General features: G+C 39.7%; 1 protein-coding gene across 1 annotated transcript in view; it reads left to right on the plus strand.

Moving 5' to 3' along the window:
- Positions 1–25948, plus strand: part of LOC126278687 (cohesin subunit SA-2-like) — a 381965-nt gene that overhangs the window by 165944 nt on the left and 190073 nt on the right. Inside the window, exons 10-11 of the mRNA XM_049978948.1 lie at positions 2509–2694; positions 22887–23096. Of these exons, the coding sequence (XP_049834905.1) occupies positions 2509–2694; positions 22887–23096 (396 nt within the window). The remainder of the gene's footprint in view (positions 1–2508; positions 2695–22886; positions 23097–25948) is intronic.

The following is a 25948-nucleotide window of genomic DNA, read 5'->3' on the forward strand; positions in this document are numbered from 1 at the left end:
AACATAACCTATTGAATAAAAGCACTTTTGTGATCCTAGTTACACTTATTTGTTGCACTTTCTCCTAAGCTTAAAGTGTTCTGGAAATGTGTATATCATCAGTGCATCCAAATTCCTGTTCGAACATTGATTTTGGAGTAGGCACCACTATGTTTTTTAGCATGGGGTCACATATTTTCTGCCTTAACTATGATACTTCTTTTTATCTTTAATATATGTTACACTTGTCTACTTCTATTTGTTCAGCTCTTCTGTATGTTTAGTTTATTTTTTTCCCACAGTGGTGACTGAATTGTCTTGCAATCAGTCATTTTTTGTAACACCGCATATTTGTGGATTTACAGTCAACTACCACTGGGGTTCTTTCATGAGCACAGTGTTTTTTATGTATCAATGCAACATTTTCGTGTTTTAGCAACAACAACTCTGTTTTCAGAGCATTAATATTGCCTTGAAGGAAACAAATGTATTTGTATTTATAGCACATTGCAGAAGTTGTCAGTCATGCAGTCAATGTATGTCCACTGAATAGTGTCATCTGTAAATTTCAGACACTCTTTTGCGCAGTTCTCATGTAACCAAAAGTCACACTTCATGCACTGAATTCCTTTAACTGCATGCTTTTCACTTTCTGCATGAAGAACCATTTAATTTTTTACTGTTTTTGGAACATTGTATTTCTGCGCAATCCTATCACACCATATACAAGCTCAAAATCTCAGTAAGAGAAATGTATTCAAAATAATGGTAATGAGATTGGCTGAAGAGTTGACACACTTGAGGAGAGAGAAAAATAAATATATTTACTCATCCGAGAACTGTAGTTATGTGATGAAAACTCATAAAATGATGCTTTAGATGCTGATGTCAAGGTGAAAATGTAGTAGAGAATTGCATAAAGAGGAAGGAGCAAATTAAATTTAGCAACACAAGGTTTGAGTTTGCTACAGATTGGTTCCACCTAAGCTTGTAAATTTAATATTTTTTATATGAAGGGAGGTCTTAGTTGCACTTGTGTAGGCATTTAACACAAGTGATGTGATAATGTGTAAAACTCTGAGGTTCCCACAGATTGACTTCACCGAAGCTTGTTAATTTAATATGTTTTATAGGAAGGCAGGCCTTTAGGAAGGTGCACTTGTATGGGCATTTAAGGCATTTTTGTCAAAACAAGAGAAAATTCCTTTTTTGTCAGGCTTTCTAAAAAAAGACTAACCAAGCGGGAAAGCGCCGGTAGATAGGCACAATGAATAAAACACACACACAGAATTTGAGCTTTCGTAACCGGCGGCTGCTTCGTCAGGAAAGAGGGAAGGAAAAGGAAAGATGAAAGGATGTGGGTTTTAAGGGAGAGGGTAAGGAGTTATTCCAATCCCGGGAGCGGAAAGACTTACCTTAGGGGGAAAAAAGGATAGGTATATACTCGCGCGCACACACACACACACACACACACACACACACACACACACACACACACACACACACATCCATCCATCCATCTATACATACACAGACAGTCTGTGTATGTATGGATGGATATGTGTGTGTGTGTGTGTGTGTGTGTGTGTGTGTGTGTGTGTGTGTGTGTGGGCGCGCGCGCGCGCGAGTATATACCTATCCTTTTTTTCCCCCTAAGGTAAGTCTTTCCGCTCCCGGGATTGGAATAACTCCTTACCCTCTCCCTTAAAACCCACATCCTTTCATCTTTCCTTTTCCTTCCCTCTTTCCTGATGAAGCAGCCGCCGGTTGCGAAAGTTCAAATTCTGTGTGTGTGTTTTATTCATTGTGCCTATCTACCAGCGCTTTCCCGCTTGGTAAGTCTAGGAATCTTTGTTTTTAATATATTTTTCCCATGTGGAAGTTTATTTCTATTTTATTTCTAAATAAAGACATTTTTGGAAGGGTGTATGTGTTCCTAACCCTCTGAACAATTAGAGAGTATTCATAGAAGTACATCTGACAAAGTAGTGCTTGAATGCAGTATGCACATGCAAGAAGATAAAGCAGTTGACCCATTACATAGGAGCCTTAGGTGTTGTGATTAATCACTCAACAGAGATGATGAAGAATTACTAGAACAGCCTCGGATGAGCAGTTATGTATTGTACATACAACTACCGGTAAATGAGAAACTACACCAGTAATTATATCACATGTTTAGCCTTTGAATATGAATAATTTGTTTCCCTCAAATGTAAAAACGTAAGACAAAGGGCAGAAAGGGGTAAATGATTTGTAGAGAGTATGAACTTTTCAAAATATTTTTGTAAGTGCACATCTGTAAAACTGAATTTTTGCATTTATTTGTTATTAAACTATTAACTCAGAAAAAAATAGTTTGCAATGAAAAGGTGCAAACTTAAAAATAATGCATTGGGTATCAAGTTTGAGTTAGGATAATAACAATTACATGTTGGGGACCAAGTTATCTTTTGAAAAGAGGTTGACACATGAGGTCACCAGTTTTGTAGTTATAAGACTATAGAATTTTAATTTTTGTTGTTACAGAGACAACAGTTGGAGAAAGTGAAAGAAGAATTTGAACATAACAGACAAAATATAACAGAACAATTCCTTACATCACTTCCTGAAATGATGCTTTCTAACATCTGTGATGTAGATTCCATAAAGTGCTTATTGACCATTCCTCTTCATTTTAAAATGGAAATGTTTGGCATGCCACAGTTTCAAGAGGTATTATATTTGTTTATTAATAAATAATGTTTTTACTTCAGCTCAATACAGTAAGTGAGGAAATATATGAAGTTAGTTCTTTACCAAGAACATGAGTTTTTTACTATGAAATCACTATATTTTTTGCTGATCATTTTAACATTGAATTGCTATGACCAGATGTAAAGTCACTTTTATTATGTGTAGATCACTTTCATCAACAGTTGGGTTATGATAGAGAAGGTCTTCTCCAAGATTGGCAAGTCAGGCAGGAAACAAAAGTGAGAGATTAGTTTCAACAGAGTGTAAATGAGTGATTGGTAAAAACATAGAAGACGAAAAGAAGACAGAAGTGATTATTGTATCTGAGCCACGGAAATTTTTGAGCAATCATGGCATTGTGCTCTTTAGTACATATTCCTTCCAAATCATTTGCTTATTTTAAAAATGGCATTCATCAACCAGAGATGACAGTGCCTCTGTGTGTGTGTGTGTGTGTGTGTGTGTGTGTGTGTATTTCTATATCTGAAGGAGGACTTAGTCCAATAGTCTACTTATAAATTTGTCTATCTGCTTCTCAATGCCTCCTCCTTCTACATCTACATCTACATCTACATCTACATCCATACTCCGCAAGCCACCTGACGGTGTGTGGCGGAGGGTACTCTGAGTACCTCTATCGGTTCTCCCTTCTATTCCAGTCTCGTATTGTTCGTGGAAAGAAGGATTGTAGGTATGCTTCTGTGTGGGCTCTAATCTCTCTGATTTTATCCTCATGGTCTCTTCGCTAGATATACGTAGGAGGGAGCAATTTACTGCTTGACTCTTCGGTGAAGGTATGTTCTCGAAACTTTAACAAAAGCCCGTACCGAGCTACTGAGCATCTCTGCCGCAGAGTCTTTCACTGGAGTGTATCTATCATCTCCGTAATGCTTTCGCGATTACTAAATGATCCTGTAACGAAGCGCGCTGCTCTCCGTTGGATCTTCTCTATCTCTTCTATCAACCCTATCTGGTACGGATCCCACACTGCTGTGCAGTATTCAAGCAGTGGGCGAACAAGCGTACTGTAACCTACTTCCTTTGTTTTCGGATTGCATTTCCTTAGGATTCTTCTAATGAATCTCAGTCTGGCATCTGCTTTACCGACGATCAACTTTATATGATCATTCCATTTTAAATCACTCCTAATGCATGCTCCCAGATAATTTATGGAATTAACTGCTTCCAGTTGCTGATCTGCTATTTTGTAGTTAAATGATACGGGATCTATCTTTCTATGTATTCGCAGCACATTACACTTGTAATTACAATTGAGATTCAGTTGCCATTCCCTGCACCATGCGTCAATTCTCTGCAGATCCTCCTGCATTTCAGTACAATTTTCCATTGTTAAAACTTCTCGATACACCACAGCATCATCTGCAAAAAGCCTCAGTGAACTTCCGATGTCATCCACCAGGTCATTTATGTATATTGTGAGTAGCAACGGTTCTATGACACTCCCCTGCGGCACACCTGAAATCACTCTTACTTCGGAAGACTTCTCTCCATTGAGAATGACATGCTGCGTTCTGTTATCTAGGAACTCCTCAATCCAATCACACAATTGATCTGATAGTCCATATGCTCTTACTTTGTTCATTAAACGACTGTGGGGAACTGTATCGAACGCCTTGCGGAAGTCAAGAAATATGGCATCTACCTGTGAACCCGTGTCTATGGCCCTCTGAGTCTTGTGGACGAATAGCGCGAGCTGGGTTTCACATGACTTTTCGAAACCCATGCTGATTCCTACAGAGTAGATTTCTAGTCTCCAGAAAAGTCATTATACTCGAACATAATACATGTTCCAAAATTCTACAACTGATCGACGTTAAAGATATAGATCTATAGTTCTGCACATCTGTTCGACGTCTCTTCTTGAAAACGGTGATGACCTGTGCCCTTTTCCAATCCTTTAGAACGCTACGCTCTTCTAGAGACCTACGGTACACCGCTGCAAGAAGGGGGTCAAGTTCCTTCACGTACTCTGTGTAAAATCGAACTGGTATCCCATCAGGTCGAGCGGCCTTTGAGCGATTTTAAATGTTTCTCTATCTCTCTGTCATCTGTTTCGATATCTACCATTTTGTCGTCTGTGCGACAATCTAGAGAAGGAACTACAGTGCAGTCTTCCTCTGTGAAACAGCTTTGGAAAAAGACATTTAGTATTTCGGCCTTTAGTTTGTCTTCCTCTGTTTCAGTACCATTTTGGTCACAGAGTGTCTGGACATTTTGTTTTGATCCACCTACCGCTTTGACATAAGACCAAAATTTCTTAGGATTTTCTGCCAAGTCAGTACATAGAACTTTACTTTCGAATTCATTGAACGCCTCTTGCATAGCCCTCCTCACACTACATTTCGCTTCGTGTAATTTTTGTTTGTCTGCAAGGCTTTGGCTATGTTTATGTATGCTGTGAAGTTCCCTTTGCTTCCGTAGCAGTTTTCTAACTCGGTTTTTGTACCACAGTGGCTCTTTTCCAGCTCTTACGATCTTGCTTGGCACATACTCATCTAATGCATATTGTACGATGGTTTTGAACTTTGTCCACTGATCCTCAACACTATATGTACTTGAGACAAAACTTTTGTGTTGAGCCGTCAGGTACTCTGTAATCTGCTTTTTGTCACTTTTGCTAAACAGAAAAATCTTCCTACTTGTTTTAATATTTCTGTTTACGGCTGAAATCATTGATGCTCTAACCGCTTTATGATCGCTGATTCCCTGTTCTGCATTAACTGTTTCAAAGAGTTCGGGTCTGTTTGCCTCATATGTGAAAATGTAAGACAAAGGGCAGAAAGGGGTAAATGTTTTGTAGAGAATGTGAACTTTTCAAAATATTTTTGTAAGTTCACACCTGTAACACTGAATTTTTGCATTTATTTGTTATTAAACTATTAACTCAGAAAAAGGTAGTTTGCAATGAAAAGGTGCAAACTTAGTATTCAATTTCTTTTTTATTTATTTATTATTTTTTTAATGCAAATGCTGCAATCTTGGAATTATGAATATAACTGATCTACAATATTATGGTAATAAACTTGTCTTGATTACCAAACTCACCTCATGACACATTTTGGGGGATCCCATCATCAGGTCTGTAGTGATAAACATAGAATATGAGACAACATATTAAAACAAACACATTGAAACAAAGCAGTGAAGCTGAGAAACTTACCTATTACAACGAATACACAGTACTACTCCAGTGCCCACCTGACACAGGCAATTCAACATGTTATGAGGTAAAAAAATTTCCCTTTGGTTGTCATTAGTGACAGTAAGCCTGTGGCCTCAGGGCTAATTTTTATTTGACATCACTCATTAAAAAGTGCATTCGTTAACGTAACATAATACTGGAATCATGTTTTACTAACAAGGCCCTAGCTGCAACATCCCAAAGTTGCTGAAATTTGAACACAGAAAGCGATACAGATTAAAATAGCTCAGTACATAGATGTCAACCAAACTGTTAAAAGCAGTATTACATGGCAAAATCAAAATTTCAATTAGATCTGTAAATATAAAATTGAAAAATGTACAAGAAAGAGAGCAGAGACATTGATTTACATTACAAGAAAACATTGCCATTTGTGGCCTAATAACATGTAAACCATATAAGGAAATATGCAACCTTCTCCATTTAAAAACCAATACTAAAAACGAAGATTCCAAGACTTACCAAGCGGGAAAGCGCCGGTAGACAGGCACAGTGAACAAAACACACACACACACAGAATTACTAGCTTTCGCAACCGATGGTTGCTTCTTCAGGAAGGAGAGGGAAAGATGAAAGGATGTGGGTTTTAAGGGAGAGGGTAAGGAGTCATTCCAATCCCGGGAGCGGAATGACTCCTTACCCTCTCCCTTAAAACCCACATCCTTTCGCCTTTCCCTCTTTTTCCTGAAGAAGCAACCATCGGTTGCGAAAGCTAGTAATTCTGTGTGTGTGTTTTGTTCATTGTGCCTGTCTACCGGCGCTTTCCCGCTTGGTAAGTCTTGGAATCTTTGTTTTTGATATATTTTTCCCTTGTGGAAGTTTCTTTCTATTTTTTAAAAACCAATACTGTAATACGTGTCAGGCAGAATAATAAAAAATCAAAAATCAACATCAACGAGATGCCATACCTCACCGCAAGTGAAACAAAACAGAGCCACATCAGTGACACCAAGACAACTGCAGCCAACAGTGCCTAAAACAAAATGAAGTGTATAAAAGCACATTTTTAAGAAAATTACAAGTACACAATTTGAAATGAGATGGGCAAGGAATAAAATGCAATTTCAAGCTAAAATGTGAAATAAACTTTATCCAAGAATTTAAGTGTAATTGAAGTTCATGTGACCTTTCACAAAGAAAGTTTTATTCAGTACATAATTCCATTGTGGTAGTATAAGATGCCTGTAGTCAAGTTGGCATGAGATGATCCTTGACAGGTGGCAGTGCTGTTGCCATATTTCAACTGCAAAGTGCAGATGGCTGCAGGCGAAAGCAGTAGCCATCTATAGAGCTCTGGCAGCACTGAGGCATTGTTATAGAGATGTTTACAAAACCACCTTACATGATTGGTTGTGATGGGTGCATGAAGCAACTGCGCCCAGCTCACTGGAACTGACAGGGATCATATTACACAGACTGGGCTATAGACATAAAATTTATCTGTGTACATAGCAACAATGGTCTCAACAATGAGCAAGATCCATTGCGCTACGGTTCATGATGTATGGTGATGTAACTTGAATTTATTTTATGTTCTCTCTTCTTCAGTTTCATTTTGTCTAGTGTTGGATACAGCTGTGATTGAAAATGTATCAGTGATTACTTACCGAGAGCGAAATGTTATGGATTTTAGAAGAATTTACAGTTTCTGAAATTCAGTTTGATTGTACTGATAAAGTGTTGAGTTGTTGCAGTTCAGGATAAGATAACTTTATGGCAACATTTAATTGCATATATGTGAAGAATAGTGGACTGGTGCTTGATGTTCAAAATGAGTAAATGATGTAGCATGCAGATGGCAGGCGGCTGGTGTTATTGGATTTGCATGTGAGGTTCAGAATGGAACACTATGGATATCTCATAGTTTGTGTCTGTTGTCATCTGACATTATGTCAGTTAGCACCTAAGTCAGTATCACCAAAAATATTACAGTTCAGGATAAATTAGCTTTATTGCAACATTTAATTGCACGTGTGCATGTAAAATTCATACTGAGAATTCAGCAACGAGAAAATAAATATATGCAGTTAGTATAATGCCAAACTACATTCAAAATCCTTCTACCACCCCACTAATAAGTGACAACAGGTCTTTCTGCTGTGGAGCCATCAGGAGAAGCACTCAATGTCTGAGCTGGCTTGTCGACGGTGGATGGTGGAGTGATACATGATTCAGTCTTGTCTGTAGGTGGTGTGGCAGGCAATTTGCACTGAAAATGTGTTTCAGACCGTTGATGGAAATTGTTGTGGGGGTACCCACAACATCGACCTTAAATATTTTGTCCTCTGCTGAGTACTGGATGCTGCCCATCATACGGTGGCTGCCAAGGCGTGTGGATAGTATTGAGCAGAACAAATATTTGACAGCACTTCGACAAGTTGGCAAAAACAAAAATGTGGTGAGTCTCTTGGTTTCTTGATGCAGTAGGATGTATTTGCGAGTGCACCTTGCTAACAAAGTCTGACACATTGATGGGAGTTTTGAATGTATTGCAAGGGAACTCACTGGGCAGTCAGATTGGCTGTCCATAGATGAGGCCAGGTGTAGTTGCTTTCAGATCGTCCTTGATGACTGTGTTAAGGCCCAGGACAACCGGTAACGACTTAGTCCAGCATTGGGACTCAGGGCACTGAAGAGATAGTTTACACTGATAGTAAACTCTGACGACATAGGCATTCCCCAAATAATTCACTGCAGGGTGGTAAACTGTTGTCGAGATACTCTTTGTGCCTAACAGGGTGGTGAGTGCCTTTAACAGGTAGGATTCAAACTGCCTGGTATGGTACGCCAAAAGAATGTCATTGTGGCTGTCTTTGTGGTAATGTCAGACAAGGGGGAGACCTCAAGCCTGCAAATGAATCAGTTAACAGTGGTGAGACAGTAGTTACATCCCTCAGATAGATGGAAGCAATGGTCCAGTGATGTCTGTATGGACATCAAAGAATCACTTGTTTAGTGGAATGAATGTGCCACGGGGTGCACTAACATGATGTGTGATGTGATTTCGCTGACTGGCCACGTGTTGGTGAACAAATGCTTGCAGTCTCTGTTGATGTTAGGTCACATAAAACTTCATTACCCCAAGTGCGCTGTAGTGTGCACTTCAAGATAAGACAGGTTGTACAGAGATGCTATTGCCTACTGTTGAAAACCATCAGTCACAAAGAGTCTTGGCTTCAACATGGAGATGTCATGGTACAATAGCATATTCATCAGTGCCACTTTGGTACAGCAGTGCTGAAAACTGGATGGCTGTGCCAATAAATCGCGAAGCTCGTTGTCAGATTCTTGCACCAAGGTCTCTAATCGGTTGCGCTTGAAATAAATTCAGTGTGAGAGAGTTCTTCCACTACGTGGTTGGTATGGGTTGTAAACTCTCTAAGAAATAAGCAATGAAGGTGCTGGTATGGTGCTGCTTTGTCTGGACATTGATGGAAAGCAGTGTTTTGTGGTCTGTGATGAGAGTGAAATGTTCACCTTCGACCATGTGCCTGAATTTCCTAACTGAAGCATATGCCACATAGAGCTCGCAGTCATACATAGAGCAGCTCTGTGCAGCAGGTGCAGAGATTGGCAACTTTCTCTGTACGTTCAGAAATGTAAAATTGTGCACTTCACAACTGGAAAAACATAGTAGCCTATGACCAAAATATTAGTGAGTCACTGTTGGACTTGGCCAACTCATGTGCGTAACACATTGAAGAGATAAGAAATGGAATTATCACATAGGCTCAATCATGGGTAAAGCAGGTGTTAGACTGTGGTTTATTGGTACAATACTTGAGAAGTACAATCAGTTTACAAAGGAGATTGCTTACAAATTACTTGCGTGACTGGTTCTAGAATATTTTTCTAGTGTGTGGGACCTCTACCAAATAGGCCTAACAGGGAATATTGAGTATATTCAGAGAAGGGCAGCACGAATATTCACTGATTTGTTTGATCCATGGGAGAGTGCACAGAGATACTGAAGAAACTGAACTGGAGGGCTCTTGAAGATAGATGTACAATATACTGAAGAAGTTTGTTAACACAGTTTCAAGAACTGGCTCTAAATGACGACCAGAAATACACTACAACCCCCTACATTTTGGTGAATAGGGATTGTGAGATTAGAATAATTAATTGTGCATGCAGAGGCATTCATCATTCTTTCCACACTCCACACATAGCTGGAATGGAAAGAAACTGTAGTAACTAGTACAATGGGACGTACTCTCTGCCATGAACTTCGGTGGTTTTCAGGGTCTGTAGTTAGACATTAGGATGTAGATAGCTTTTCTGCTGCATAGAACACCGAGGTTTGCCACTGTTGATATATTTGTTTTAGTAGTGTGCCACCTACTGCTATTTGCTGACAGGTCAACAATTAAGGCAAGTGGTGCTTGTGGGACAGGGTGCACTAACTGAGCAATGTTGGTGATAGCAGTTTTCACACTGTTGAAAACTCTCAGCTTCATTACTCAACAGCAGTCTGTCACTTGGTCTAGGCGAGCTGCATAGAATGTAATTCAGTGTAGCGATCAACAGTGCTTGATTATACATACAATGATGGTAGGAATCGGCGACACCTAGACACATTTTGGGGAGCTGACAATGTGAAGATCTCATAGCAGGCCTTGTTGTTGTTGTTGTTGTTGTCTTCAGTCCTGAGACTGATTTGATGCAGCTCTCCATGCTACTCTGTCCTGTGCTAGCTTCTTCATCTCCTAGTACCTACTGCAATCTACATTTTTCTGAATCTGCGCAGTGTATTCATCTCTTGGTCTCCCTCTACGATTTTTACCCTCCACGCTGTCCTCCAATGCTAAATTTGTGATCCCTTGATGCCTCAGGGCATGTCCTACCAACCGATCCCTTCTTCTAGTCAAGTTGTGCCACAAACTTCTCTTCTCACCAATCCTATTCAATACCTCCTCATTAGTTACGTGATCTATCCACCTTATCTTCAGTATTCTTCTGTAGCACCACATTTCGAAAGCTTCTATTCTCTTCTTGTCCAAACTAGTTATCGTCCATGTTTCACTTCCATACATGGCTACACTCCAAACAAATATTTTCAGAAATGACTTCCTGACACTTAAATCTATATTCGATGTTAACAAATTTCTCTTCTTCAGAAACGCTTTCCTTGCCATTGCCAGTCTACATTTTATATCCTCTCTACTTTGACCATCGTCAGTTATTTTACTTCCTAAATAGCAAAACTCCTTTACTACTTTAAGTGTCTCATTTCCTAATCTAATTCCCTCAGCATCACCCGATTTAATTTGACTACATATCATTATCCTCGTTTTGCTTTTGTTGATATTTATCTTATATCCTCCTTTCAAGACAATGTCCATTCCGTTCAACTGCTCTTCCAGGTCCTTTGCTGTCTCTGACAGAATTACAATGTCATCGGCGAACCTCAAAGTTTTTACTTCTTTTCCATGAATTTTAATGCCTACTCCGAATTTTTCTTTTGTTTCCTTTACTGCTTGCTCAATATACAGATTGAATAACATCGGGGAGAGGCTACAACCCTGTCTCACTCCTTTCCCAACCACTGCTTCCCTTTCATGCCCCTTGACTCTTATGACTGCCATCCGGTTTCTGTACAAATTGTAAATAGCCTTTCGCTCCTTGTATTTTACCCCTGCCACCTTCAGAATTTGAAAGAGAGTATTCCAGTCAACATTGTCAAAAGCTTTTTCCAAGTCTACAAATGCTAGAAACATAGGTTTGCCTTTTCTTAATCTTTCTTCTAAGATAAGTCGTAAGGTCAGTATTGCCTCACGTGTTCCAACATTTCTACGGAATCCAAACTGATCCTCCCCGAGGTCCGCATCTACCAGTTTTTCCATTCGTCTGTAAAGAATTCGCGTTAGTATTTTGCAGCTGTGACTTATTAAACTGATAGTTCGGTAATTTTCACATCTGTCAGCACCTGCTTTCTTTGGGATTGGAATTATTATATTCTTCTTGAAATCTGAGGGTATTTCACCTGTCTCATACATCTTTCTCACCAGCTGGTAGAGTTTTGTCATGACTGGCTCTCCTAAGGGCGTCAGTAGTTCTAATGGAATGTTGTCTACTCCCAGGGCCTTGTTTCGACTCAGGTCTTTCAGTGCTCTGTCGAACTCTTCAAGCAGTATCTTATCTCCCATTTCGTCTTCATCTACATCCTCTTCCATTTCCATAATATTGTCCTCAAGTACATTGCCCTTGTATAAACCCTCTATATACTCCTTCCACCTTTCTGCCTTCCCTTCTTTGCTTAAAACTGGGTTGCCTTCTGAGATCTTGATATTCATACAAGTGGTTCTCTTCTCTCCAAAGGTCTCTTTAATTTTCCTGTAGGCTGTATCTATCTTACCCCTAATGAGATAAGCTTCTACATCCTTACATTTGTCCTCTAGCCGTCCCTGCTTAGTCATTTTGCATTTCCTGTCGATATCATTTTTGAGACGTTTGTATTCCTTTTTGCCTGCTTCATTTAGTGCATTTTTATATTTTCTCCTTTCATCAATTAAATTCAATATTTCTTCTGTTACCCAAGGATTTCTAGCAGCCCTCGTCTTTTTACCTACTTTATCCTCTGCTGCCTTCACTACTTCATCCCTCAGAGCTACCCATTCTTCTTCTACTGTGTTTCTGTCCCCCATTCCTGTCAATTGTTCCCTTATGCTCTCCTTGAAACTCTGTACAACCTCTGGTTCTTTAAGCTTATCCAGATCCCATGTCCTTAAATTCCCACCTTTTTGCAGTTTCTTCAGTTTTAATCTACAGGTCATAACAAATAGATTGTGGTCAGAGTCCACATCTGCCCCTGGAAATGTCCTACAATTTAAAACCTGATTCCTAAATCTCTGTCTTACCATTATATAATCTACCTGATACCTTTTAGTATCTCCAGGATTCTTCCATGTATACAACCTTCTTTTATGATTCTTGAACCAAGTGTTAGCTATGATTAAGTTATGCTCTGTGCAAAATTCTACCAGATGGCTTCCTCTTTCATTTCTTAGCCCCAAACCATATTCACCCACTATGTTTCCCTCTCTCCCTTTTCCTACTGACGAATTCCAGTCACCCATGACCATTAAATTTTCGTCTCCCTTCACTACCTGAATAATTTCTTTTATCTCATCATACATCTCATCAATTTCTTCATCATCTGCAGAGCTAGTTGGCATATAAACTTGTACTACTGTAGTAGGCATGGGCTTTGTGTCTATCTTGGTCACAATAATGCGTTCACTATGCTGTTTGTAGTAGCTTACCCGCACTCTTATTTTTTTATTCATTATTAAACCTACTCTTGCATTACCCCTATTTGATTTTGTATTTATAACCCTGACCAGAAGTCTTGTTCCTCCTGCCACCGAACTTCACTAATTCCCACTATATCTAACTTTAACCTATCAATTTCCCTTTTTAAATTTTCTAACCTACCTGCCCGATTAAGGGATCTGACATTCCATGCTCCGACCCGTAGAACGCCAGTTTTCTTTCTCCTGATAACGACGTCCTCCTGAGTAGTCACCGCCCGGAGATCCGAATGGGGGACTATTTTACCTTCGGAATATTTTACCCAAGAGGACGCCATCATCATTTAATCATACAATAAAGCTGCATGTCCTCGGGAAAAATTACGGCTGTAGTTTCCCCTTGCTTTCAGCCATTCGCAGTACTAGCACAGCAAGGCCGTTTTGATTAATGATACAAGGCCAGATCAGTCAATCATCCAGACTGTTGCCCCTGCAACTACTGAAAAGGCTGCTGCCCCTCTTCAGGAACCACATGTTTGTCTGGCCTCTCAACAGATACCTCTCCGTTGTGGTTGCACCTACGGTACGGCCATCTGTATCGCTGAGGCATGCAAGCCTCCCCACCAACGGCAAGGTCCATTGTTCATGGGGGGAGGCCTTAATATTATTGAAAGTCAGCTCTGAGTATAGGATGTGTGATGTGTGCTATGATAAACTGCACTTCTAACTCATGGCATAGACCTTGGTTGAGTGAGCATATCACATGTCCAAAACCACTTGTGGTACCAGCAAATTTTTCGTGATGAAGGCCTTTTGTTGGTGAATGATGTATTTGAGGTCGGTGACTGGAATGCCATGTTTGTAGAGCAGCAACTTATGCAATAAGCTCTGTGATCTGACCTGTAGTGTAGTCTTACAGCGAGCAGACAGTTGCTACCACAGCAGACGGGTACATTTTTGCTATGTGATCTGTGGCTTAAGCTAATGCATGTAGGTCTCAGGTGCATACTATGAGAATCTTTTGTGTGTCTGGAGAGAAACATGGCAACCAGATGTTTCTCAGGGTGTCATTGTTCATGGCATAGCTTGATAATGTCTGTAGCTGGTGTAGCAGCTGCAAGAGAGTGCTGTCTGAAAATTCCTCCTAGCAGCAATTTCTCAAGATGCTTTGCCTCGGATTGAAGAAGGTGGGTGGTCATGGCATTCTTAAGAGTCATGTAACACTCATTGCACTGCTGTAAGGCTAAAAATCTTGCACCTTGATAACAATTTCTTCATGTAATGTGTCAACAACATAGCCATATTTGGTTACATCAGCCATGATGATGGTGAGTGTAAGTTGACTCTCAAGCTGTGTGAACCATAGAACTGTGTTCTGATGCGATAAAGGTGGTGGTTTAACTGTGAGTCAGTTATCAAAGTGTTTGGGGGCACATTGATGGACTGTGTTGTGTCCGACTATGCTTTCATTCAATACATAGATGGCGTGAGGTCGAAATGAGTTGGAGATATATACTCAATATGGCGAGAGAAGAGCTCTGACATCTGACGCAGCCATGGCATATGTGCTTCGGCACCCACAATGACCAGTCCGATTGTCAGCTCTTGTTTATATTACCGCGGCGGCGCCCCAGTGTTGCCGTAGTGCTGGGTGACCGCTGTTTTCAGTCGGTTGTGTCACAGGCTGCATTCAGGTTTGTGTGTATACGTGTGCATTCTGCTACTTCTGTGAGTTCTTGCTGTTTGTATAAGTGGAAAAGTGTGTGTAAATGAAAATGGCTGCCTGTAGTGCAGAGAAGAGGGCTTTTGGAAAAGGAGCTAGTGAGCGAGTCCCCACTCTGCCAACCTTGCTACGTCACAAGGTGCTTCTACAGGCTGTTTCACTATGTAGTACCACCCATGCTGTGGCGCACGCTTTGAATCTGTGGTGATGCCATGTACAGATAAGTTTCGGCTGCGTTCATTTTTAGACAGATGTATTAATACCATAAACAATACAGAAAACGATAGCTTCTTCCGAAACACAACATTATTGAGTAAATAATATTAAGATAAGAATGGAAGTCAGGATTATACTACAAACATAGAGTCGAATGCCTGTTGATGCGAATGCATTGTATGTTCCTCTATTGCTATTCGTAAAACGAATCCCATATAATGCAATCAATCTGTAGAATTTGAGGCTTGTACTCAGTTTGTGTTTCTACTAAAAGGTAGAAGTTTTCTTTGAAGGACTGCATTGAAACTTAACAATTTTTGCACACGATAAGTGTTTAAAAAATAAGCATAAATTTATAACTTTGCATGTTGCATTAGTCCGACTTGCACTACTTTTTTGTCACTGTCTTTGTAAACATGTCTCAAAAGTATGTGTACATCGTTATGCATACTGGGTATGTACTCTACTGTCAGCTGTCAAAAAGGTTATATGTGTTTTGGTAACATTAACGATTATTTGTTTTGTATAAAAAAAGATTACAGAATCTGTATTAAATTTTGTTATAGGAATGGAATGAAGTGTATGAAATTTTTAGAAATATTAAATGTTGCTTTTGGTGAGCCTGTTATAAGTGAGCCAAGGGCATACAAGTGGTATAAACGTTTCAAAGCAGGCCTTAAAGGATGGCAGTTTTACAAGCATGGATGAGATTAAAAATGCACAGTTAAGAGACCTATAAACTACCCCAAAGAAACAGTTCGTAAAGAATTTCGGGAATTGGAAAAAGCACTGGCACTATATAGTAAGTAATGGGGAATAGTTTGAAGAGGATAACATTGCTGTAGATTAACAAATAAAGTTCTTACCAAAAAATAAAAATTAATACGTGAACGCACCTTGTATGTCAAGCTTTTTGCTTAGATGTCCAGAATTGATGTACATGTTTCGAAGAAAATTTCAGCAGTGTTTAGAATAGCTATTGCGCACAAATTTCAAGCAATATGTCTCAGAATCAGGTGAATAGTGACCGAGATAGAGATTTAGTGTTCCATAAGCATAAAAGGTTTTGCGTGATTTTGAAACTGTCTATAATGATTGGTTTCTTCCCAAGATTATTAGTTTTCCTTAGTGGTGATTCCACTAAACTATGCGGCTTATTTTCACGTTCCTTCCTTATGTGTCCTATTGGATGAGACTGACATTTGCATAAATTGCAGCCCTTTGATTGGGACTGGAATATTAGCCAGCAGTTCTTTTTTGGTCACCTCTTTAATACACGATGTAATAACATTAGAGATGATCGAACGCTTGTTACTCCGCAAATACCTCTTCTTTCTCATATTCTGCACATTTTCTTGCAATGCTAGATGATTATCCATCGCTTCCGGAAATAGAAGTATATCACAAAAGTATACAAAGTAAACTGACTGACACTGGCAATCAAGATTATACGAACAGAAACGATGTACATCACTGCACGCTGATCTACAATGCTTGACAGGTAATGGGCAACAGATTTTGGGTGCCCCTGTAGGCCGGTGGCAGCGTTCTTCCCCCATCAAAAGCGCTGCTCGCTCTTGAGTTTACAAACAGACTATATGCTGAAATACCAAGCACGCAAATTTATATACAGATTGCATGTTTACTTTGAAAGGGAAGGGACAATGGTGGGCCTTTGATATCAGTGAGTAAAATGATTGACAGAGTAGCAGAAACATTGACCATCTCTACAGCGACATTGAAGAGAGTCACAAATGATAAAGAGACTGCCAATTCAGCTGCAAGCCCTGTTATTTCTGATGCCTGGAAAGTCAAGGAAGAGATCGTGTCATGTGACTGAAAGAGAAAACTTTGGCGAAAGTGCTATCAGGCAACACATACATTTGGACTACAGCAGGAAGGAGTATCCGACACTTAAAAAGTTGACGGCATTACTGTTGGACAGTGGTTTGTTCACAGGCAGAATGACTAGTCTCTCCAATGTTTTGAAAAAAATTGGCTTCCGTTGGAAAAAGGTCTCAGGGCGAAAGGTACTAATGGAACACGGAGACATTGTAGCTTGTAGATGTCATATCCTGCGCGAGTTGTGAGCAGTGAATACGGAAAATGTAATATGTTAAAAACAAAGATTCCAAGACTTACCAAGCGGGAAAGCGCCGGCAGACAGGCACATGAACAAAACACACAAACACACACACAGAATTACGAGCTTTCGCAACTGGCAGTTGCTTCGTCAGGAAAGAGGGAAGGAGAGGGAAAAATGAAAGGATGTGGGTTTTAAGGGAGAGGGTAAGGAGTCATTCCAATCCCGGGAGCGGAAAGACTTCCCTTAGGGGAAAAAAAGGATAGGTGTACACTCGCGCGCACACACACACACACACACACACACACACACACACACACACACACACACGTGTGTGTGTGTGTGTGTGTGTGTGTGTGTGTGTGTGTGTGTGTGTGTGTGTGTACACCTATCCTTTTTTTCCCCTAAGGGAAGTCTTTCCGATCCCGGGATTGGAATGACTCCTTACCCTCTCCCTTAAAACCCACATCCTTTCATTTTTCCCTCTCCTTCCCTCTTTCCTGACGAAGCAAATGCCAGTTGCGAAAGCTCGTAATTCTGTGTGTGTGTTTGTGTGTTTTGTTCATGTGCCTGTCTGCCGGCGCTTTCCCGCTTGGTAAGTCTTGGAATCTTTGTTTTTAATATATTTTTCCCATGTGGAAGTTTCTTTCTATTTTATTTACATCATCGAAAATGTAATATGGGTTGACAAAACATGGGTCAGCGTGCATCATGCATGTTCGATCACATGGACAGACAGTACGCACCATGGAACTATGAGTGTGCCAACTGGTAAGGGAGGGCGACTAATAATATTTCACGGTGGCTCTATGAAAGGTTTTGTGTCCAGTGCTACGATGATGTTTTAGTCATAAATAACTGTTGACTATCATAAGGAGATGAATGCAGATAAATTGAAAGACTGGTTCATTACTCGTTTGCTATCAAACGTCAGTTCTGGTAGTGTTTTTGTAATGGACAATGCACTGTACCATTCTGTACAATTAAATAAGACACAAACGGCTGCTGCAAGGAGAGGCAAGATAGCTGGTTGAAAGATAATAGGCTTTGAACAGAGTATGTGGAAAGCGGAACTTCTGGAATTAGTGAAATGATACAAGGTACAGAAGGTGCATTATGTGATTGATACATTAGCAGAGAACCATGGCCACAAAGTTATTCATCTTCCACTGTGCCATTGCCATTACAACACAATTGAACTCATCTGGGCTCAAATAAAAGCAGATGTTGCAGAACGAAACAAAACCTTTACTTTGCGATACATAGAAAGGCTGGTAAATGAGGCTGTAAGGCTGATAAATGAGATTCGAAGAACATTGTGAACCACATGTGGAAAGAGATTACAAGATTAAATATAGAAGAAGATGTAAGAGAAGAATCCATTCATAATATTGCAATTTCTGTATCAGGTGATGAGGACAGCAGCAGCGAAGATACTGAAGACTATGTGGTCGTGATGAGAGATGACCAATCGGATGACAATAATCTTGGGGTTTCTTTTCTCCCACATGAAAAATTAGATATTTTTCACGTAACATTCTGCAGTTTGCTTTACCTTGTTAATATTAAAAATCTGATCGTTTGTAATTTTTATTTTGGCTGGAACCATGGTCATGGTAATTTTTTAAAATGATGATACTGCTGTTTGATGGTAATAATTTTTATTTCATTGTTATACAATCAAGTACAGGATCTTATTTACATGTCAAAAGATATCAAACTGGTATGAAATAAATCGAAATCTGTGTATGTGTTTGTGTAAGGTGACAAACACTGGTAGTGCATGTGAAAAATGTTCCATCAAGGATTACATCAGTCAGCAGAATGCTGATCACACAGGAATGCTGCAATGAATGACATGGCATTGTTAGGTTCTGAAGTAGTTGAGTGTTGCCGCGGGCCAAAGGCTCGCTGCCCGTCCGTGTCAAATATTGGAAATTGTGCTGCCAGCTGTCAGAGCTCTTCTCTCGACATATGGAGTATAGTAAACAGATGGCACATGGCTGGCCTGGTTGGTTTACATTTGATGTTTGGAATTGAACAGTAAGAATATCATATCAGTTGACTTTGATTGTCACCTGAGATTGTGTCAGTTGGCATCTAAGATTGCATCAGGGGCGCCAAAAATGTTGCAGTTGGCAATAAATTAACTTTATTGCAACGTTTAATTGCATATGTGCATGTAAACTACAATCCGATAATTCAGTAACAAGAAAATCAGTAACAGAATTCTCAAAAGGCAAAAAATAAAGCAGGGTCAGTAATACTGCTGCTGAGTCATGTCTTGCACACTGTTACATTTTAGTGAACAATCACTACAGAATGAAGCTGAAGAGGAATGTATTGTGTCCAAGGATGCGGACAGTGATAAAGTACAAACAAACTACGGAGATGAACCCCAGGCACCTGCAGTTGATGATGATGATGATGCAGCTAGTGAAGTAAGACAAATATGTTACAAGCACTGGGAAAGTTTATATGTCCAAAGCACCTCATATTACAATGCGAGTATTGTAAAATGTAGCAAAAGAATGAGAAGGCATTAGAAATGAAGGTAAAGTAGCAACAGGAAGAGGATCATTTGAAAAAGACAGACTTGAATTCATAACACGTATAGGGCTACTTATTATTTTGGGGCAGAGAGGGGAATGATGGTAGGTCACCTTTTATAAATTTTTTATAAGACTTTTCTAATGTTTGTTTGTACTGCTACCAAGAGCTGAACTAGATTCCAGTAGCTTACAAGAACAGTAAGATTTAATAATAGAAAGATGTGAAACACGCGCAGGGAACATGCTGAAATACGAGAAATATTTGATAAAATGAATGAATTACTGCCAAGATACTATTGTGCTTGGAGGTACACTGTTATCTGTGAAATGTTGTCATTGCTCTGGGGTAAGTCTCCCTTCAAACTCTTCACTAATGAAAACTCTTAGAAGTACAAAGTCCTTATGCATATGCTCACAGATATGTTATTGGCAAGAAAAATGAAATGGTGGCACACAAAAATCAAATTCAGCTGCAGCTGTGGTGAAATGCCTGGTCATTCCTGCCATGTACCCAACCTGTGTTGATCACAACAAGGATGACAGATGGCACAAGTGCCACCAGAAGGCTTCTGTGCCATGGACCTATTTCTTCCGCCAAGTCACCTGTGCAGAACTGGATTGGCACGAATTCCTCTGCACCCTGGCAACATAGGGTGGCGCAAACCAACATTTTGGCAGTTTGCTCCATCATAGCTCTGGGGCTGTTCGTGTGCCAGCTCTTAGGAATCCACCAGTCAGAGCCTGGTCAGATACCACTGCAGCAGGATCTACAACTTTTCCATTGATACCCTGAGACATACCTGTCAGTCAAGTCATTAGGGGTTATCAGTGCCATAGTCTTCACAGCCCACTACATTGTTTCACTGTGTCTTCCAGGCATATGCCTGTTAGTGTTGGAGAAACTGTATTATTTTTTATTGAGAAACATTTTCTTTTGTTTCTAAATATCTCTACTGTGGTCATAATAAACCCTCCTCCTTGTTTACATATTGTTGTGTACATAGTTCCGCGTGGTCAGCGCATACACAACTTTCCCACTAGAGCACACCCCGCTAAGCACAACAGCGCAGGCACAGCGCTCGTCCGTCTCCGCACTACGAGATGGTGCTGCCATAGAGACGGACCAAATTCTGCTTCCTCCGATCTGCGTATTAATATGTAACACAGCCAATGAGATTACTGCTAACGTAGAACCTTTTCTCCTCGTGGATCACACTCGCGCAGTGACACATGAACGCGTGAGGTATTATAACGAGTGTACAGACCTATGATTAGTCAGTCTGCATTTGTCTGCACCAGTCTGCATTAGTCTGTACCAGTCTGCACGAGTTCTACATTTGTCTGTACCAGTCTATAGTCAAGTTTCAGTCGGCGCCTAGTAAGATTACCATATTCCTGTACATAGCGATGAAGATAAATGTATAGACACTTTTGTCAAGCATGAGAGCTATATATGAGAATAAGATTAACATACCAATACCAAAGGAACTTCAGATTGTCAATTGTAAATAGCATCCAGAACCAAGTTAAGTAATTTTTATGCTTGTTATTATTTTAATAAATGTGTGTGAAAATTAATCACGTTCTGTTTAAAGTTGGACACCGTCAATCTGCTACACTAAGTGTGCAAGTAGCATTTGTATCGTCTGACCTAATGGCAGAAGATAAACATGCCACGATAAGACCACGAGACCTATTACTGACACTCGCCTACTTCGTTAGAGCGACAAGTCAGATAATCTGATGGTGTGTGTACTGAAGGTCTTACAGTATGCTCACCACACATATGTCTTATTATATCTTATCAAGCACCTCTCTGTGGGAAATATTGCAGTCCCTATACATGATTCAAGGCACAATGTCACCACAGACAGCTACTACACATAAGATGTTATGACCAAAGATTTGTTGAGCAATCACTGGCTAACTCTTGTGAGAACATTAGAAGCCAATAGAAAACATACCCCAAGAACCGAAAGATGTCTCAAGAAGAGAGTTATATTCTAGCAAATTTGCTTTCAGTGATTCTAGCATTCAGTGATTCTACCACTGGTTTTTTTTATTCCCCGTGGAAAACTCGATTGAAACATTCTGTTTGTATCATGACACTAAGAAGAAAACAGTCATAAATTTCTATAATAATGACACCAAACACATCATTCAACAATTGATCAAATGGTGAGGACATATTCAACTGAGAGGACTACAAGAAAGTGTTTGCTGTCTATTTTCTGTACACTTGTGGACAAACTAGTGGTAAATGATTGCACATTATTTCTGCTCAACTTCCTGGTCTGTATTAATAGAAAACCTAATAAACAGTGACTTTTTCTTGAATTTTGGGGCTATAGCTCAAGAAGACACACATTGAAGAAAAGGCTACAAATGTTTGAAGACTGCAGTGGCTTATATATGTTACAAGTGTGAAGTAAAGTCTGAAGAAAGTGAAGAAGAATTTTTCTTGGTTCCTATGTAAACTATTTGAATTGTACCTAGAATATTTGCAATATATTTGAACTGCACTAAAGCTTTTTTCCATTAGTTCTATAAAAGATGTTGGTGAAGATAATAAGAGTAAATAAGCTTGAATTAGTCAATAAGTGAAAAATACAAAATTAATTTTTGTAGACAGTGCTAAAAGATATTGTCAGGTTCTAAATCCTACTTATACATCGGTATCTCTTTTAAAAATATGTTATTAATAAAACTCTACAACAATCAACTAAATTTGTATACTACTTTTTTTTTTTTTTTTTTTTTTTTTTTTTTTTTTTTTTTTTGTATTGGGCATTAAGCATTACCTTATAGATAGTATATGTTACTGAAAACACATTGATATTCTTGGGGTTAGTTGATGGGGAAACATAATCTTATAACCATTTGCTTAGACTAGTTAAGTGGTTTGAGAAAGGAAAGGTTGTGCTGTGAAACTAGTAGTGCCTGTGGCAGTTTGATAGTGTACATGTTCTGTAAAGTCACAGAGTGTAGAATGTCACAGGAAGTGCAGTGCATTGCACTTACTCTGGCACTAGTTTTCTTTCAAGCTCTAACAAAATAATGTTTTGTTTACTTCTTGTTTGTAATTTTGTTAAATTTACTTATGCATGCTCTTTTATTTCAGAAGCTCAATACACTTTTGAGAATCATCAAAAAAATCTTTGTTCGATATGCAGATGAGGAGGTTGTGGTTGGCTGTACAAATGTTTTCAAATTTTTCCATAAGGAAGATGCTCCCACATTCAACACAACTGATATTTTATTGAATATTTTGGCTGAGAAGACAATCAAGCACTACAAGAAGAGCATGATTCGATGGTGTCAGATGGACAAAGTGAGCTACTTACTGTTTTTGTTCAGTGTTAAAATGTAGGCTCAACTACTTCTCAAAATGCAAAAGCATTAAAATTGACATATTTTGAAGCAGCAAGCAGTCATCAAAAGAATTATTCGATTACATCCCTTGTAACTGTGTCTTCTTAAAATGTACTTCAACATCTTTCAACCAATTGGTAAAATGACATAAAGTGAATTGGCTTATGCAGTCCATAAACAGAGACAGTGTCATGGCAGTAGCTGTTAACATGGTGTAGCCTTTATACCTTCAGAAGAGACAAGCATATGTAGCGTGATTGAGCACTTCAAGTGCATAATCAAGAAATCAAAGACACTCTTACCAATGATTAAAGGTAAAGCACATCCCTGGAGAGGTGCCTGGAAGTTTGGAAGCTTCAATCTTGTCATGTATTGAATGTCAGCAGTGTTGCTATAATTAAAGAGCGAACCAAATACTAATATAACTGATCTTAAAGATGTGGTGAAAACCATAAGGTCATAAAGCACACTACTGTTGACTTTGAGGTTGCTCCTGACATCTGCTCATCTTATAGTAGGCCATTTTTATCTGTTCTGTAGGCCCGCATTGTATATATATGAACATTCATGAGAAGCTGCTTCACTGATTTGCCCGATATTCACTTCCATATGTGCCCGAAGCTGCCTCACCAATTTGTCTGATATTCACTTCTATATGTGTCTGAAAACAGTGTGCAGTAGGCCCTTGTGGTTTTCAGTATCTTGTTATTTATTGATTATTTATGGCTCATTATTTGTGTCTCCTGTAATCTGTTCATTTAATGTATTTTCAGTGTTCCTACTGTGTATCATAGTGTCTAACTGTCTTACTCTGGCACTAGTTTTCTTTCAAGCTCCAACAAAATAATGTTTTGTTTACTTCTTGTTTGTCACTTTGTTAAATTTACTTACGCATGCTCTTGCATTTCAGAAGCTCAATACACGTTTGAGAATCATCAAAAAAATCTTTGTTCAGTATGCGGATGAGTAGGCTGTGAATGGCTGTACAAATGTTCTCAAATTCTTCCAGTGTTCTACCTTTAAGGTTTATCTGCAAATTTGTGAAATTTTCCTCAGTTCCCAACAATGGATGGCTATTTTCATGGATGTGCATGACTACGGTCTCTTTTTGAAGTTGTTAAGGAAATGTGGCCCTTGTTCCTTTCACCTCAATTGAGAGGACATACCAATCTGACCAGTGTAATTCTCATTACAACTACTACATTGTGTTAGCACTATTTTTCTGCAATAGCCCTTCTTCCAGCAACACTAGTCCTGGAATGGGTGCAGGAAAATTTGTGTGAAGCTTGGAAGGTAGGAGAAAAGGTACTGGTGGAAGCAAAGATGTGATTGACGGTCATCAGTCACACTTGAATAGCTCAGTCGCTAGAGCACTTGCCCATTATGGCAAAAGTCTCAGGTTCCAGTCCTGATCCAGCATACTGTTTTGATACTCTAGGATGTTTCAATTAGTAGGCTGTCAGTAAGATTGAAAGGATACAGAGAATCTTGACTTTGTAATGGTGTTGGCAGTGCAGACACCATTAAAAATCAGGAGGGATGTTATTGCCCCAGAATGGCATGTGAAGGACAGTGGGTTGCATACCACCGGCACCATGGCATACACAGAATCTGGAGGGTCAATGAGCAATAACCTTCTTTATTCATACAGAGGTTAGTGACAGAGGCTTGGTTGTGTGTGTGGTCTTCCAGGCAGCAGTTACTACCTCAGCTTAACATACGTCAACGTGCTTCGCTGTGGGAGACCGAATAGTGAATACTTGGGAGTGGCTGTGTGTTCCTTCAGAGAAGCAGCAGTTGCAGGTAGTACAGCCTTGCAGACATCGGGCTGATATCAAGGCTCCAGTAGGAGGCAATATATGCTGAACATCCGGCCACTCCCAGCTGTCGGTCAGGCATCCTGATATGCTGGCTCCAAACCCAGGTCCAAGTGAGGTGGCACAGTGATAAATACACTGGACTTTCATTCAGGGCGACAACAGTTCAACTCCACATCTGACCATCCAGATTTAGGTTTTCCATGATTTCTGCAAATCACTCCTGGCAAATGCTGGGACGGCTCCTATGAAAGATTGTGCCTGCTTTCGTCCCCATCCTTCAAATATTCTGAGTTTGTGCTCTGTCACTAATGACATTGATGTCAGCAAGGCATTAAACAATAATCTTCCTTACTTACAAAACCAGGTCTCCTTGTAAATGTTCAGAGGCTGTTAGAAGATACCCAATAGAAGGCCCTCCTATGGTGGCAATGGCTCGAGAACCACAATTGTCAGGTCTGGTAGGACCTTGTAGACAAGCGGCTATCTAATGATGGTATTGGACATAGTTAAATCTGCTTGGTCCACTGTGGACTGACAGCTAGTATGGAGTATCTTATGGCATTGGCAGTATTGTGAAACAACAAATATTTATGGTTTGTCTGCCCAGTTTTGTAGTGTGGTCATGTAGGTGACAGGCTTGCTGTGTAGTGTTAGACCTGGCATGCAGGAATACAGCTCATTAGTGAGGTGGACTGAGTTCTTGTACCATGTTGTGCTAGCGACATACCAACACTCAGCAGCAAGATTCCATAGGCAGCTTAGCTTTTCGCTTCTCTATGGCTCGTAAAGTCTGGATGGAGGGTATTGCCACAACACTCTTCCCCCTTAGGAAGATTTGGTCCACTGAGTCCCAGGCTGATGATAGACTTGTGAATTACTTAAAATTACAAAGCACTGTTTACATTCTCTTACACTCATATTTACAATTTCCACATCAATTTTCGTTTCTTCTTTGTTTACTCCACACATATAGTCTAAGGAGACCTTTACA

This window comes from Schistocerca gregaria, chromosome 6 (genome assembly GCF_023897955.1).
Source record: "Schistocerca gregaria isolate iqSchGreg1 chromosome 6, iqSchGreg1.2, whole genome shotgun sequence".
Classification (NCBI taxonomy): domain Eukaryota; kingdom Metazoa; phylum Arthropoda; class Insecta; order Orthoptera; family Acrididae; genus Schistocerca; species Schistocerca gregaria.